The sequence below is a fragment of the Trichosurus vulpecula genome, chromosome 6, assembly GCF_011100635.1.
Source record: "Trichosurus vulpecula isolate mTriVul1 chromosome 6, mTriVul1.pri, whole genome shotgun sequence".
NCBI lineage: Eukaryota > Metazoa > Chordata > Mammalia > Diprotodontia > Phalangeridae > Trichosurus > Trichosurus vulpecula.
In genome coordinates, this window is record NC_050578.1 from 3983571 (window position 1) to 4000268 (window position 16698).

Below are 16698 nucleotides of genomic sequence, written 5' to 3' on the forward strand. Positions count from 1 at the left end.
CCGCCTCTCTATTCCAATTACCACTATATTTCATGAGTCTTGACTTAACTTTCATCTTTATTCAATGAATTTTTGTAACCTTTCACAAATTCAAAGTAGATGAACTAAATGCACAATCTCTTCAAAGTCAGTAACACCTCCATAGTGGAATACTACCCCCCCCCCAACAAAGCCCACAAGGGAGCCCTCAGCAGGCCCTGCCCCCAGCTTAGAGACCTAAGGGCTCTCCTTTTATGCAGAAGGTCACGAGGACTTAACAGACTTCCATAACAAAAGACCAAGACCAACATGTAGGAAAAGGAAGTGGGGGGAGACAGCAGGTAGGCCTAGGAAGGGAAGCTGAATCACAGATTCTGAGAGAGAAGTGCCTGGTCCAACTGCCCCATTTAAAAATGAAGGATCTGAGGTCAGAGAGGGAGGTTAATCTGCCCAATGTCACACCCCAAGTAAGTGGTAGAACAGGGATTGGAACCCAAGTTCCCAGATTCGAAGGCTAAGTCCCAGTGGGGGTCACATAGTCTCACTTGGAAAAGTGGCTGGAAGGAGCAGCACAGAAGGAAACTCCAACTCAAAAAGCACAAGCAGATTTAAATGAAGAAGCATTTAGGTCCTTTTCTTCCTACCTCCCCGCCCCCCACCCCCCAAACTGAAAAAAAAAAAAAAGAAAACCCTTGCAATAAAGAGTCAAACAAAAAAATGGTCACATTGACCAAATCCCAAAATTCTGCATCTTGGGTCCGTCACCTTTCAATAATTAATGCTCATGACAATGACCCAGAGTTATTTTAAAAAGCACATTTAAAAAGACACACATACGATAATTGCTTATTTTTAAAATACAGTTTTACTTAACACTTATGTAATGGGTCGCTAGGTGGCGTCATAGTGCACAGAGTGCTGGGCCAGGAGTCAGGAAGCCCCATCTTCCTGGGTTCAAATCTGGCCTCAGGCACTTATTAGCTGTGTGACCCTGGACAAGTCACTTAACCCAGTTTGCCTCAGTTTCCTCATTTGGAAAACGATCTGAAGAAGGAAATGGCAAACTGCTCCAGTATCTTTGCTGAGAAAACCCCAAGTGGAGTCATGAAGAGTCAGACACAACTGAAATGACTGAACACACACATTCATGAAACGGAATTTTGAAGACTTCTAGCCAAAGTTGTTCAAATAAATAAAGTTTTCTGTGTAAAGGCATACTATCCCCTCACCTATCCAGAGAAGCTCATTCCCTGCCTTCAGTCATGGACTGTATCTGGAATGAGGGACCTGGCTTTGAATCCCAGCTCTGCCACCAAGTCTCTGAGTAGAAGTGCCTCATTGCCCCACCGGAAAAACAAGGGGCTTGGATCAGATCGGGGGTTTTTAGTCAGGCTTTCTGCATCATGGACTCCTCTGGCAATGTCATGAAGCCTATAGGCTTCTTCTCACAATGTTTAAGATCAGAAAATAAAATACACGGGATTACAAAGGAAAGAAATTAAATTGAAATTCAGTTATCAAAATCTTTAAAAAAAAATTCTCAGGTCCCCTGGTTAAGAAACTTCAGGACTAGATGACCTCTAAGATTCTATGTTACCTGAGGTTTTCTTCTATGAAACTCAGACAAGTTCACAAAAACATCTACTTTTCGACAACTTATTTTTATTCACTTTGAGATACGGTTTCAAACACAAAATTGTCAAATAAGGAACTCTATACATTTGCATTTCTATTCCAGTCTAAGTCAACCCAGGTCACTTAAAAGCCCAAAATAAAACAATATGCCCTGGAGAAATTAAAATCTATTTCTCTATTTCCCTCAAGTCAGGAAATCTGCCAATGTAACTATCACATGATCTCAACAGCATTCAGGAAAGTTACACAGGAGAATTTGCCAGAGAAGGAAAACATTCCCTCTTTTTCTTTTAAAATGTAATCTTAAGATGCTGAAGGAAGCTTACTGAGAGAACAAGATGTAAATAAAAACCACGCTAAGAGACATCAGAATTCAGACTGAAAGCAAGGCCCAATCTGGGCTCCAGAAAAACAAAGACGCTGGACAACTCTGCCAGCTCCCTCCCCTGGCGCCAGGCCCTTCTTAGTTCTCCTGGTTATCCACATTCTCGCTCAGAAATGATTTCATATTGACATTGTATATATTTTGTACATAGTGATCCGTGCGTATGTTCAGCTTCCTTCCCCTGACAGAATGCAGGCTTCTCTCGGACAAGGCATTTGTCTCCCCCCAGCTTTCTCTCGAGGCCCCTTTGCTCTCAGCAGGCACCGCATAAATGCTTGCTAAAGGGGCAAGAACAAGACAGATGCCCCTGCTCCTGGTAGACAGGGAGGTGGTGAGCTCAGGTATAGAACACTGCAGGCACTGACAGTCACCTTCTGTTTCATTTAATTGATTTCCTGATCACAAAGGGAAGGCTCTATGGAGCAGCAACAGCATCCAGAACACTTCTTCCATGGAGCCTCCAGCAGCTCAGCAGCAAACAGCAGGCTCTCCACCTACTGCCTCTTTGTCTGAACCATGTGGCCAGTGACATGCTTGGTTCTGAGGAATAAATGAAATAATGTGTACCAAGTGTTCCGCAAACCCTGCATTTAGGCAGGGTGGCCTGATGAAGAGCGGGCTGAGCCACTGGCTCTGCATCCCTAGAATGGAATAAGGGTCCCATGGCAGCTTGTCCTTGGCGGGTCCCACGTACCATTTAATGGTGACTGCAGGGATCAGGAGGGCAAGTGTGGCCAGAATGGCCTTTGTTTTCTTTGAGTGACTCAGCTTACCTCACTGAGCCTCGCTGTTTGCTGGGGCTTCTCTTCCGGGGGCAGGAAGCCCAGCGACCATGCCTGGGAACAGAGAACTTCCTGTGTGATGAGTCATGGGGCTGGCCGAGGGGAGGTGTTGACTCCAGAGCCACGCCCTATTGGGTGTTAACCTAGGGGAAGGGGCCAACTCAAGAACCAATCGGCCCTGGTCATTCAGGCGGTGCTTGATGATGTCAAAAACTCTATAAGAGGGGAGAGGACAGCTTGAAGAGCACTCTCTTTCCTTCTCTGGTTGGCGTGGGAGCAGTGGCAAGCGTGACTCTGGGCCAGCCCTTGCTCTCGGGCCGAGCCCAGATGTTGGTAACTATGAATTGCATTGGGTCTGTCTGTTGATATTTGTAATTTGTTTGTATTTTGGTTTTGAAGTTCGGGGTGCTGGTTTGTTTCCCCTGAACTAAATGAATGTTCTGAACCTCAGGGTGCTGGCTTTTTCCCCTGAAGTAAGTGAATGAATCTGTATTTGGTCTGTCTCTTGATGCTTGTCTCTTTGCTCCCCTGAATTAAGTGAATGCTAACTGAATGCTGGCGTTTTCCCCTGAACTAAATGAATGTTGTCTGTATGCTAACTGAATGCTGGATTAAAGTAAGCTGGTCAACCCCTTCACCGTGCTTTCCTTGTTTAAGCAGATAAAAAGAACCTGTGCTTTCCCGGCAGCCTCCTGGGTGCCGGCTGTGGGGGGATCTTACGCCCCCGCAGGAGCTGCTAGCTGGATTGTTAAAACGGCAAGCTGAGGCAATCTGAAAGTTATCCTGAAGCCACTGGGAGGATGGAAAATTGGCTAAATTCAGGCAGGTGAAATTCAGTAGGGATGAATATACAGCCTTATCAGACTTGGTTGGTACAAGATGGGGTGGGTGGGTATGATAAAACAACAGGGTCTTTGGAAGAGATCTGGGGGGCTTATTGAACTGCCGGCTCACTCTGAGTCCATACTGGGAAGTAAGAGACCAGAAGAGAAACTGAAGGTTCAGTGGCTTCTGCCAAGGTCACACTTCCCAAAGGGAGGAATGCGCTGGGCAAAGGCACGGATTAGCCAGAGAGCCTCCACAGGAAGGCCAATGTCATGAGGGTCAGCTGAATGAACTCAATATGTTTAGCCTGGAGAAGTACAGAGAACAAGATAGCTGCATTCACATATCAGAAGGGCTGGAGGGTCACAGATGTAGGCTGGATAGGACAGACCCATCCCAGAATGGAAGGGGCTGCCTCCTTTGTGGGAGGTCTCCAAGCTGGAGGACTATCTAGGTCAGGTGTGTTTCAGCTGGGATTCCTTTCTCAAGATAAGTCTACTGAGGTTCCTTCCAACTCTTAACATTCTTCCAAGACTAAGCACATTTGTCTGGATGCCCCCGGCACCACCCAGAGACTAAACATTGCAAATCAATCCTTTCCTTCCTTGGAGGTCCCCACAGCAGTGAAATCCTAAGTCTGGGCCAAGTCAAAAAAAATCCAATTAAGTCTCCCATTCTGCTGACGAGAAAACTGAGGCCCGAAAGGTCAGACAACTCAGCCCAAGTCACCAGAGGCCGTGACCGCCTGGACTGGACTCCACATACCAGCCTGCCCCCCTCACGCCCAGGCAAACGCACAGTCCAAAGGGCGCCTAAGTATCTTTCAAGAGCTCTCAGCCAGAACGGGCAGGCAACGCTACAGTTACTGTGCAGTAAAGGTCCGGTGTCTCTGGGCATAGTGACCCACTGAAACAAAGTGAAGCTTGAGAGGTTTCCTGAAAAGAATCATTCACATTTGTATCCAGCACTCCCAGGCGACACAATGATGGACACGTGAGTGCTAAAGCTATTCTTATGAAGGTCAAAAACCAAGCTGCTGAAATACCCTCACTTCTCTGTACCCTCCGGACTCTTTCTTGGGCAGGCCTGGCAATGCTGTGTGCTTTACCCAGAGGAGCAGGCTGGAGTTACTGGGCGAGAGGCAGAAGGCAGCTTGGATTCCACCTTGGCACGCAGGAGCTGTGAGATCTGGGCAATCGATTTGTTTCGGAATCTCAGCTTCCTCATCTAAGAAAGGAGGGGACTGACCCCTTCCAGCTCCAAATCTCACAAATCAGTCTCTAGGACCTTGGATCTCCATTTGAAGAACATGGGAGGCATGCTACATTACTGGAGCTGGAAGAGCCCTGCGAAATCAAGGCCCATCCTGCTTGTCTTACAGACGAAGAAACTACAGGCCCTAGAAGTCAGAGCACTTACTCAAGTCTGGACTGGAAGGGAAGAGGGGAGGCTAAAAGCAGGGAAACGAGTGGAGACTTCTACAAGTAACACATGAGAAAAAGGTGGTGACTGTGAGAGTGGTTGAGATTAACCCATATTTCTATAGGGCTGGTTCCAAGTTCTTTATCATCACTCTCTTGATTTATTCTACCTTGAATACAAGCTGAACCCTAGCTAAGGGTTCCTCTTGAGGGGGACCCAGACCTTAGAGAAGAGGTTTAGAGTGAGCAGAGGAATATGGAGAAGCTATCCTGCCCCAGGAATCATGGAATGAATGGCATAAAGTGGCAGAGACCCTCGGCCAGTCATCCAGGCCCCAATGCCTTCATTCTTCAGTCCAGAAATGACTTCTCCAAAGGCAGAAAGGAAGTCAGATCCTGGGATCCAGAATCTAGCACATGTTCGCCTGCCCCTAAAGGAAGCTGCCTGTCATCACCTCCAACTGTAAGGCTGTCTAGGAGGACCCTGGAAATGAGCTGGAATGAAGAAAGTAGAGTGAAAGCTTAAGCAAGAGGATCAAGTCAAGGCCACTCCTGGGAGCCAGCCTGCAGGGCTCCTGCCCTCAGTGAAGGCTGTGCCAGGGGCCTATCGGTGCTCACCCAGGACAGGGTAACAGCCTCAAGTCCAAGGCCCCCTCTCTAGGAGAAAAGGAAGTCGTGGACAAAGTCCTTCAGTTCCCAGACAGGTGGCCAGCCACAACTTCTTCATCTTTACTCTTTTGGGAAAGATGAATTGCAAACCTATCCTAAGCCACTGGAAGAGAATGCCCGGACAATTTCATGCCATTCTCTTCCCTCCTCTATCACACAGCTTGAGTGAGTACAAACAACAGGTCTTTCCAAAAAGCATGACTGTGAAGACTAGTGGGAAAGGGAGCACGACAGCAGCACGAAGGAAAGGGGGTCAGGTGACCTGGGGTCCACCGTTGTGGCTGCGGGAAGACGAACAGCCACAGAATTCTGGAGCTCAGAGGGGCAGTGGGAAGGATGAACACAAGACCTTGTGGCTCCCTTTGCAGCTTACAAGTCCCATGATTTTACAACATAAAAACAGGAAACTTTCAACTTCTACACATGAGCAATTCTTAAAGAAATACCACTTTATTCCCAAGCTGCAATGCTTTCAAGACAGACTCACACAAGTCAACATAAAAACACAGATATCACTAAAATCAAGGACCAGCTGATATGCCACAAACATGACTCCGCCTCTGCAGCAAAAGGACAATATTATTCTGAGTGTAGAAAAAGAACATCGACCCAAGGCAACACAATGGGTCTCCCTCAATGTCACAGGAGATGCCTGGAGTCCTTTTGCTGATACCTGCTACCACATCACTTGCCTCCAGGCCCTTCCCCTCGCCTTTTCTCCATGTGCCTGCCTGCTGCCCACCTCCCCTCTTCAATCTTTTATCCACAGTCTAAGCAAGGCCAAGGTACAAGTCGCTCCCTTGCCCCACATTCTCGGCTCACCAGTGCCTCTAGAACACATCACAAGCTCCCCAGCCAGGCATTCCAGGCCCTCCATGATCCGGCTCCTTTCCACCTTGGGGTCAAACCTTGTTCCGTCCTCCTCCCTTTCATAGACTTGGTTCCCTGTGGACCCCACCAAATGATTGAGTTTCTGCCCAGCTCAAGTTCCAGCTCCTCCAAACCCTGCCCCCCAACACTGGGCTCTCCCCCTCAAAATCCTCCCAATACTAGATGTGAATATGGACATATTGTAGCAACCCAGCAGAACAGAGGCTCCTCGAAGACAGGAACTGGTCTTGGTTTTTAATTTTTTAATTTTGTTTAAACTTTGTGATCCTAGCACCTACCACATAGTAGGCACTTAATTCAATTAAAAAAATTCAACTATTGTGCTCTAAGAAAGGAGGAGCAGATGGCCTTCCTAAGAACCTGGAGAGTTTTCTACGATCTGCTGTGGAGCGAAGGGAACACTGCACACAGCCGCAGACATGCTGCCTCTGTGAGGACTGACTCCGATAGACTCAGCTCTTCTCAGTAATGCAAGGTTCAGAGACGGCTCCAAAGGACTCAGGATGGAAGAGCTCTGCATGTCCAGAGAAAGAATTACGGAGTCTGAATGCTGATGGAGGCAAACTGTTTGCTCTCTCTCTTTCATTTTATTTTGGTTTTGTCGCATCTTTCTCATGGTTCATCTCATTGGTTCTAATTCTTCTTTACAATCTGATCACTGGGGAAAGAAGTTCAATGTGAAGGTGTGATACCCGAGTGGCCAGCTATTGCTAGAAAAACCCTGCCCCCAGCCCCTAACTGCAAACCCCAGTCCTGCCGTTTGGCAGGTAATTGAGAGTGTCCTGGGCCCCTAAGACATTTCCAAGGAACGTAAGCTAACTACCAGGAAAGCCTAACGATCTTCCTTTAACTAACTGAGTGGGCCAGCTGGAGCATCCCTCAGTCTGCCTATGGCCTTGAAGGATGAAAGCCTCAGCCCCAGATATTCTTGTGAATTATGTGACTGTTCCTAGCTCTTATCTCATGAGTCATGTTGTGGGATGTATGGCAAACTGGACACAGAGATCCTGGGTTGTAATTCCAATTGACACTTTGTCAGCTATCTGATATGTTGTATTTACAATCTATTCAGGAGGTTCATAAAAAGTGAAATAACACAGGCTTGCTGAGTCTGCAAAGTAACATATGTAAACTTTCCCCGAATGACCGCCGGCTAATAAACTTCTCCATTCAAAACTTATACTCTGTGGCATGTCTCAGTCGCTTCTGGTATAACAAAGGTATATGTAGAACCCGCATCAGATTCCATGCCGTCTTGGGTGGGGGGGTGGGAGAAAATCTGGAACTCAGAAACTTGTGGAACTGAGTGTTGTAAACTAAAATCAATCAATTAATTAATTAAAAGAGAGAAAAAAACATTCCGCCAACATTGGCAAACTTCTTATTTGCCCTGCCTTTGCAATAGAAGCCCAAAACATCTGCCACCACTGCCTGCAATAGGTTTCACTTCCCACAAAAAAATCAGAAACAACCCGCCACCAACACAAACCAAACCTGACATGGAAATCTTCCCAAGCCCTTTCCAAGAGCAGTGGCTCCTGCTAATCTTAGACTAACAGATCCAAGAAAGGAGGAAATGGAAAGGGAGCAAGAGACAGACAAAAGGAAAGCTCAGGAACCAGTTTGGTCAGTCAACAAGCACCATTAGGTACAAAGAAAGATAAAAACATGGTCCTTGCCCTCAAGGAGCTCCCATTGAAAGACAAAGAATTATGTACATATAAGACACACAGAGTGCCAATGGGAGGTGATCTGAGTGGGGAAGGCATCGGAAAGGTGGGAGAGCATGAGCTGACTCTTGAAGGAAACCCAGAAAGCTGGGGGGAGGGGGGAAAGGAAGAACATTCCAGGCCGGGATAGAACGTTGTGTGTGAAGGACAAACAACCCGCTGTTCATCAAAGCCGGTCAAGAGCCCATCATCGAGGGAAGTAACATGTGAGTCGACGGGCTTCGAAGGTCACACAGAGGATTTTCATTTGATCCTGGTGGTAAGAAGGAACCACAGGAGTTAAGTGAGCAGGGGAGTTGACATGGTGAGACGTGGGCTTTGGAAAATCACTTTGAGCTGACTGGAGGATGGGCATGGGCCAGACAGGCCCAGGAGGAGGCCAGTGTGGGTATCCAGGGCAGAAGTGGCAAGGCCCCATATTAAGCGGGTGGCTATGTTGTGAGTGGAGAGGAAGAGGCATACATGGCATGTTGTGAAGGCAGGAATGACAAGATCTGACAATAGAGCAGATATTGGGGATGAGTCACCGGCTGATTAATAAGTAGTTTCTATATATGTTCCAAAAGTGGCCTTGGAAAAATTCAATCCTCTCTCAAAGTGACACCACATTTCTTCAAGTGTTAATCAGAATAATACGACTTCCACCCCAGCCACACTCATCTAGAGCTTGAGAAAAGAACCCCCTCTCCCCTCAAGATGAGGTTAACCATTGATTTAATTTCAATAGGGCTTGTTGAAAACAAACTGAGGGCCAAGTGCTCTCCTATGACAGGGCTGCCATCAAAAACTAGTGCTCAGAGCTGAGATGACTGGCCTGGCAGAGGGTAAAGATTAGCTATGGTTCAGAACAGAGGGGAGCCCTCTTAGACGTGTCTCCGATTGTCACTGATTCACATCCTCTTGGGCGCAGTCACTCACTACAGTAGGTCAAAGCCTTTATGGACTGGCTGTCTCAGCTGCTACAGAACTGCAAAGAGCGGCTTCAGATTTTCAATGAAAAGTCTAGGCTGGACACCCAGACCCTGTAGTTACCTAACGTATTATCCAGTTGCTTGCTGTCTATGCTCATGACAACTGAAAGCCTTGTATAATTCTGTACCAATAAGCTTAACTTAAATTTCTGGCAAAATTTAAGCACGTGTTTTAAGGGAATGGACCTAGAAGAGGAAAGAATAGTGAAGAATCCACTAGTCACCTTCTGAAAGAAACCTCAAGAGGCTGCCTAAGTAGGCCATACCAGACTAACCTTTCCCTCTTGTTGGACAGGGTTATTACAGGGGCAAAGAGGGAGATGTTCAGCTCCAATAGAGCTCACCTGGATTCCTGCAGAGCATTTAACAAAATTCTCTCATACTGTCCTCACAGACAGGATCAAGAAGAGATGTGGGCTAGGTGACAAGAGTTAAATTTGAATGACCAGCTCTCCAAAGGAGCCATTCGAAGGTCAAGGTCAATGCCTTAGGGATCTGTCCTTGGTCTAGGGCTATTTAATATTTATTTTTTAATGTGTGTTTTTTAAAATTCTGAACTTCAAATACCAAATAAAACAGGCAGTTTGAAATACACGAGAGAACTGTACCTGAAACTATGACTCTCTACGAAGTATAACTTGATTTTCTTTTAAAATATATAATTCAACATGTATATTTCACACATCTCTTGGTTATTATAGTTCTTACTGTACCATAAGCCTTTTGTTATCTTCTGTACATTTTAAAAATGCTTTAGTGACCCTCTTTTCTTTGTTTTTTGGGGGGAGCTAGCCTACCCCAAACCTCCCTGATACTCCCACCCTTGCCCTCATTTAAGAAAAAAGAAAAAGAAAATCCTTGTTAAAAAAAAAAAATCTGGATAGACAGCAAAGCCCAGATGGTGAAGTGGCAGGCAGTACACCAAGCTCTCATCCCCATTACTCCAAACACATCTAAGAACCACATCAGACTGAATCCTAATGGAGAAATTAAAAAAAAAAAAGTCACAGCGAATCATTTTGCTAGCCCAGGTTGGCACAGTAAGAGGGAAAGATGTGTAGGCACAAAAGAGGGGGTATGGCCATTCCACACAACAATGTGGTAGAGACAAACAGTTTGGAAAGACTTAGGACTCTCAATAGCAGGCTGCCCAAGGGCTCAGAGAACAGAATAAGAAGGAAAAATGTTTTGGGGCCATGGTCAATATGGAAATTTGTTTTCCTAACACAAGTTTTGTTTTTATTTCATTTTCCATGGGGGGAGGGAGAGAAGGTTGATTTCTGCTGTTTAAAAATATAGAAATTTTTTTAAAGAGAAAAAAAAAAAGCAAACTGCCCAGATCTCTTAGAGTCACAGGACAAAGTAAAAAGAGGAAGAATCCACTAGTCACCTTCTGAAAGAAACCTCAAAAAGAAAACTTTGTAGCCAAAATCTAGAGCTTTCACCGCAAAGAAAAAGTACTCTAACCAAAGAAAGACGTCAAAGTCAATGAGGCACAATCGAGGAGCTGCCAAAGTAGGAGCAGGGAGCTTGGGATGTGGTATTCCGGAGGTGATGAACGTGAGCTTTGTAGCCAGAATGGACTTTGTTTTCTTTGAATGACTGAGCTCGCCTCGTTGAGCTTCCCTGGACGCTGGGGCTTGCTCTTCCGGGGCAGGAGGCCCAGCGACCATGCCAGGGATCGGAGAGCTTTCTGCGTGATGAGTCGTGGGGCTGGCTGAGGGAGGTGTGTTAACGTGGTCTACGCTAGGGGGAGGGGCCAAGTCAAGAACCAATCGGCCCTGGTCATTCAGGCGGCGCTTGATGATGTCAAAAACTCTATAAGAGGGAAGAGGACAGCTTGAAGACCCTCCTTTCCTTTTCCGGTTGGAGCCAGAGACGCCTACAGCCGAAGCTGAGCTGCCGGTAGCAGAGCTGACTAGAGGCTAGTGGGTAATCTTCTTACCGTAGAGGGGAAGCATGTATACGATTTTGCCTTACACCATCTCGCTTTTCTGTGGCCTCCTGGTTACCCTTGTAAGGCGGACTTATTGGGCCTGGAAGCTTTTGATGAAAATATCAAAATGGGGACGCTGGTTTGTGGGCTTGTTACTGTGGAGTGTAAATACATGCTTTAGTTCTCCTGCCTTCTGCCTAGAGAATTCCTTATATCCTGCGGTTCCGGACCTTTTAGGCACATATGAGATTCTCTTTGAAATCATAAATTCTGCCTTCCTAATATAAGCTTACAGCCATGAATAAGCAAGTATGATCCTACAGGGGGAAAAGGGACCTTGAATGAACTCCTGATGAAAAGACCAGCCTCGAATAGAAACTCTCAAGTTCCTACACAGGAGGGAAGAGAAAGGTCAACACGCACAAACAATTCTAAGGGACTGCACGAGGGTAGAGTGCCTAAGTCTGACTATGAGCCCTGACATCATCAGAGGTCACCTCAGAGTGGCTCACTTGTGTCTTGGTGATCTTAAAAGTAGAAGGAAAGAGGAGTCACGTACCATGGGGAGAAGGAAAAGGAAGGTCGGAGAAAATGCTCTTCCATGACTGGGGTGTGTGAGGCAAGGAGGAGGGGCACCCAAACCTGCCTTTCAACACACAAGTGAGTACAGAAACACTGCACTCCGAAGGTAAACAAGTGGGAAGAGGAAAGGGGAAAAGGGGAATTAAAGGGAGGCCAGATGAAGGAAGTGATCAGGCCTGAGCAACTTAAGCTAAAGATGAACAAAGAATATTTAATGGCAATTCTTTTGATGTGGCAAAGCCTGGGAATCTGAGGGGATGCCCATTACTGGGGAGCTTTTGAACAGGCTGTGGTATAAAACTGTGCCAGATACTACTGCGCTGTAAAGAAATGGAGTGGATGGTTTCAGAGAGACCTGGGAAAACTTGTATGAACTGGTGGAGAATAAAGTGAACAGAACCAAGAGAACAATTAATGGGATAACCGCATGGCAAATAGAACTTTGAAAGGCTTAGGAACTCTGATCGCTAGAATGTTCAAGCACAATTCCAGAAGGTTAATAATAAAACTGGCGGCCCATGTCCTGAGAGAGGTAAAGTCTATCAGAGTGCAGAATGACACACACACAGTTTTTTAAACGTGGCCAATATGGAAATTTGCTTTGCTTGATTTCACATATTTATAACGGAGGTTTTGTTTTTCTTTCCTTCTTAATGGGGGAGGGAAAGCAGATTTTTGCTGATTGAAAAAGTAAATTTTATTTGGAGAGGGAGGGAGGGAGGGAGACAGACAGACACAGACAGACAGGGGTGGGGAGGGAGGGGGAGAGAGAGGGGAAGAGAGAGAGAGAGAGAGAGCGTGAGAGCGCAAAGCAGGGAGGATCAAAAGCAAACATCCCCACAATGGCCACGCCCAACAATGTCTGTGTCACTGTGGCTCGTGGATCCGTCACCTCTATCGCAGCCACACGCTTTCTCATCACATCTCGGGAATCACAGTCAGTCTCTTCACAAGGCAGCTGCTACTGGATAAAATGTTCTCCTGGTTTTGCTCACTTCAGTTGGCGTGAGTTTATACGAGTCTTCGGGTCCTTTTGGTCATTCTATTCCACTCATAGGTATTTTGTTCTGCTATTTCCCAACTGATGGGCACCCCTTTAGTTTCTAGTTCTTTGCTACAGCCTTCTGTCTCTCCATCTACACGTACAAGTCTAAGGACATGGATACATGTCCATTTTGTACACGTGAGCCCTTTTTCCGTTTCTCCGATTTCTTTTTGGTACAGATGGGCCCGGTAGCGGCATGCCTAGGTCAAAGGACACGGTTTATCGATCTCTGCTTTACATTTAACAATGAGTTTGTGGCCAGAACACGAGGAGGTGAAAGCCATCGCTAAACCTGAACAGAACTGGCAAGAAGAAGAATCCCATTAATGCCCCAAGACGCTGGGACTTTATCAAGACCATGACTGCAGGCCCATCTCCACTGACTGTGCCGGACTGTGTCATGGCTGTTGAGTTGTATCTCAAAGAAGGTGTAGATTCCGAGCTTACCCTCCAGGTCTACACCCTGGGTGTAAAACAAGTGATTGTTGGTGTCAACAAAACAGACTAGGAGTTACAGGAAGAAAGTCAAGGAAGTCAGCAGGCTCAGGTTGGAACTGGGACAACACGTTTGCCTCAAGCTCAAACAGCCTCATTCAAAGGAGGGGAAGACATCCCGAAGGATGACAGTGCCAAAGGCACATCTCTGCTCTGGACTACATCTTGTCAGCAGCTTGTCCAAGTGACAAGCACCTGGTTGACCTCTCCAAGATGTCTGCCACAAGACTGGTGGAACTGGGACGTTACCAACCGGCCACGTGACTAGTCGTGTTCTAAAACCCGATGGGGGTGGGGGCGGGGGAGGAAGAGGATGTCTGCCCCAGGCCCTGTGACAGCTGAAGAAAGTCTGTGGAAATGCACTAGAAGTTCAGAGCAAGCAGGCCTCAAAGGAATATTAATTCTGTCAAATTAAGACATGTCAGATCATCCTGTCAAAGATGGCTGGTGACAGGAGAACCAACGATCCACCAATGGATGGGCTGCCTCTAGTGATACCCGCAGGCCATCCTCCTGAACCATCCAGGCCAAATCAGGGATGGCTGACAGGCTGGCTGCACCCTTGCTCCCAGCGCCGGCCCGAAGGGCAGACTGACTGTCATTCCGGTCCGGCCCAAACCTCCCGAGAGCTAGCGATGCTGCCACCGCCGGCACGGTCCCAGGTGAGCCACGGGAGCTGAGAGCTTCTCAGATTATGAGATAGAGCCTGCCTGCCGCTGGCATCACCGAGGAAGAGGCCTAGAAGGCTACCAGGGGGCCACGGTCACACAATCCGGCCCAAAAGCTCAGCAGATATTGCGTCCGCCGCCGGCCACCCCAGGGGTGATCAGCAGCGGGAGAACGGTCTCGGAGCTCTTTGTCTCAACTGACCATGTACATTTAAGGGTAAAAGACCAGCTAACTATTATGACATGGAGGAAAGAAATATTTTTTGTGGACAAACTGTTACATGACGGCTTTTGTTTTTATATCACTAATTTCAGGGAAACAAGCAAAAATTGGTCACAGAATTCTGAAATCATTAAAATACGGTTCAACACAAAGAAACCCTCAGACATTTAACATCACTGATGCGAGTGAATGTGCGCGTGAAGCGAGGCTGGGGGAGCCGGCGTCAGGCCTTGATCTCGACTTGGCTAAAACGCCAGGCTGAAGGACTTACGTGAAGCCGAAAGGGGAAGAAGGGTGAAGAAGCGGCGTGAGACGGGAGGTCTGACTGAGCCAGCGATACAGCGTCTGATCTATTACATAATGAGACCAGCCGGTAATTACAGCTGTGACACAGTGAGCACCGAGCAAGGGCCCTGTTCTGAGAGCTCCGACTTCCCTGGCGAGGTCCCAACCCCAACACATATTATCAGTTCACTCTATGTGGCATTTCGCTGGGATAGAGGAAAGTCCCTCCAACTCCCTGAGCGCCAGGAAGGGGCAGGAAAGGTCAGGAAAGGTCACTGAGTCGGCGAGCCAAAGATGAGAACTGAGCCCAGCTTGTCCTGGTGCCAGGGCTGCCTCTCTGGCCGCTAACCAAGCTGCAAAGGCAGGACTAGCTGGACCTTCAAATCTTTAAGAAAGTTTGCACATGTCACCCATGTGTCTAAAGCCAAACTCACCTTCTCCCCCCAAACCTGCCCCTGCCTCTCCTCCTACTGGCGGGTCTTTCCCAGATTAATGAATAAACCCGACGGTCCCCAGACACCAGGCGCTCTTGTGGCTGCAAAGGGACCCTTCCTCAAGGAGCTCTGGTTCCCGTCCCCAGGCTAACTAAAATCTTCAGAGGCTCCCCAAGCAAACACCGGATCTCGGTATCCCAGCCACTTCATTCATTCAGCAAACGTCTATGAAGGGCCCGCTAGGCGCCAGGTCTGCCCTCAAGGGACGTCGAATCTACCGGGGATGGGGGAGACCGCATGCAGCAAGTATCTACACGGACAGACAGGAAACGGCGCTGGAACTACGAGGGGTTGGGGATTTCACTACAGGCAGTCCTTCGTCCTTCCAGCGAGCTGGGATTTCTAGGAGGCCAGGGAGGTCAGTGGTCAGAGCACAGGACGGAGAGCCTGGGCGGCCTTTGCAGCCGTGCGCGTGCTCTGGCCCAACTGGCCGTTATCCCTCGTCCTGAAGACCCCCACCTCCTGACTCCCCATCCCTGGGGCGGCCTCTCCCACACGGGGGGGAGGGGCTGGGTCGGGCCCAACGCTCCTCGGCCCCCCGCGCATGCCGTGCCAGGTCCAGACCCTCGGACCGGCTGTCTCCCCCAATTCTCTATCCGCGAGGCCCAGGGGTGCGGGGGGAATTCTGGGGATGTTCACAAAGCGGCCCCCACACACTCGCACTACCAAGACCCCCGCCCCGCCCTCCTGGAGCCGATCCGCCCGCTTGGCTGGGCCGGGCCCCGGGCATCAGGGCCGGGAGGAGGGGGAGGAGGCACGGACGGCACCGGGCACGGCACGCAGCGTTCCGGGAGCGCTCCAGGTCCGCCCGGTCCTCCGACAACGTCCTCCCACCTCATCCCCCACCCCCCTCCCGCTCCCGCTCCGGCGGGCTGGGGGGCGGCCCCTCCTCGGGCGTTTGGAGATCCGCAGAAGGGAGAGAGAATGAGGAGCAGGGCCCGCCGCGCCCCTCCGGCCCGGGCGCTCAGGACCCCGCCGACGGACCGGGAAACTGAGGCCGGCACGAGGAGAGCCGCGCGCGGGGGGCGGGGCTCGGGGCGGGAGCTCCCCCGGGCCCAGGACGCGCGGAGGGAGAGGGGGAGGGGGAGGGGGAGGGTTGCCGCCGTCTCCCCCGCCCCCGCCCCCGGCCCGGGCCGCACCTTCTCGCAGAGCGTGCGCACTTGGTTCTCGTTCAGCTGCTTGCACTCGTTCAGCTGCTCCACCCACTGGTCCAGCTCCTTCGTGAACACCTTGTCCTCCATGATGGCGGCTGCGGCGGCGGCGGCGGCGGCGGCCGAGGGGGCTCGTGCTGGACCCGCCGGGCCCGGGCCCTGGCCCCGCCCCCGCCCCGCCCCGGAGCCGGTCCCGCCCGCCGTAGAGCCCCGCCCCGCCCTCAGGGGGCAGCGAGCCGGGACGGCGCGGGCGCGCAGACGTCCCCGAGCGAGAGACGCGGCGACGGGGCCGCGCACGGGGCCGCGGGAGCGCGCCCGCCGGCCACCAACCCCTCCTGCGCGCGCCGCCCCGCCCCCTCCGCGGCGCGCACAGCCGCTCCCTGGGGCCTACGGGCGGGGCCGGCCGAGCCGGAGGAGGGGCGCTGCCGCGCCGCCGACCCTCCTTCCTGCCTCCCTGCTGCGCCCCCCCCCCCCCCGCCCCCCGGGCCGACTCCGCCCTCGCCCGCAGCCCTCCTCACACTCCCTGCCCGT

At 49.7% G+C, this 16698-nt stretch overlaps 1 protein-coding gene across 1 annotated transcript in view; it reads right to left on the bottom strand.

Moving 5' to 3' along the window:
* Positions 1–16327, bottom strand: part of PPP2CB (protein phosphatase 2 catalytic subunit beta) — a 28981-nt gene extending 12654 nt beyond the window's left edge. Inside the window, exon 1 of the mRNA XM_036763107.1 lies at positions 16156–16327. Coding sequence (XP_036619002.1) covers positions 16156–16257 — 102 coding nt within the window. The 5' untranslated portion in view covers positions 16258–16327. The remainder of the gene's footprint in view (positions 1–16155) is intronic.
* Between the last annotated feature and the right edge of the window lie 371 nt (positions 16328–16698).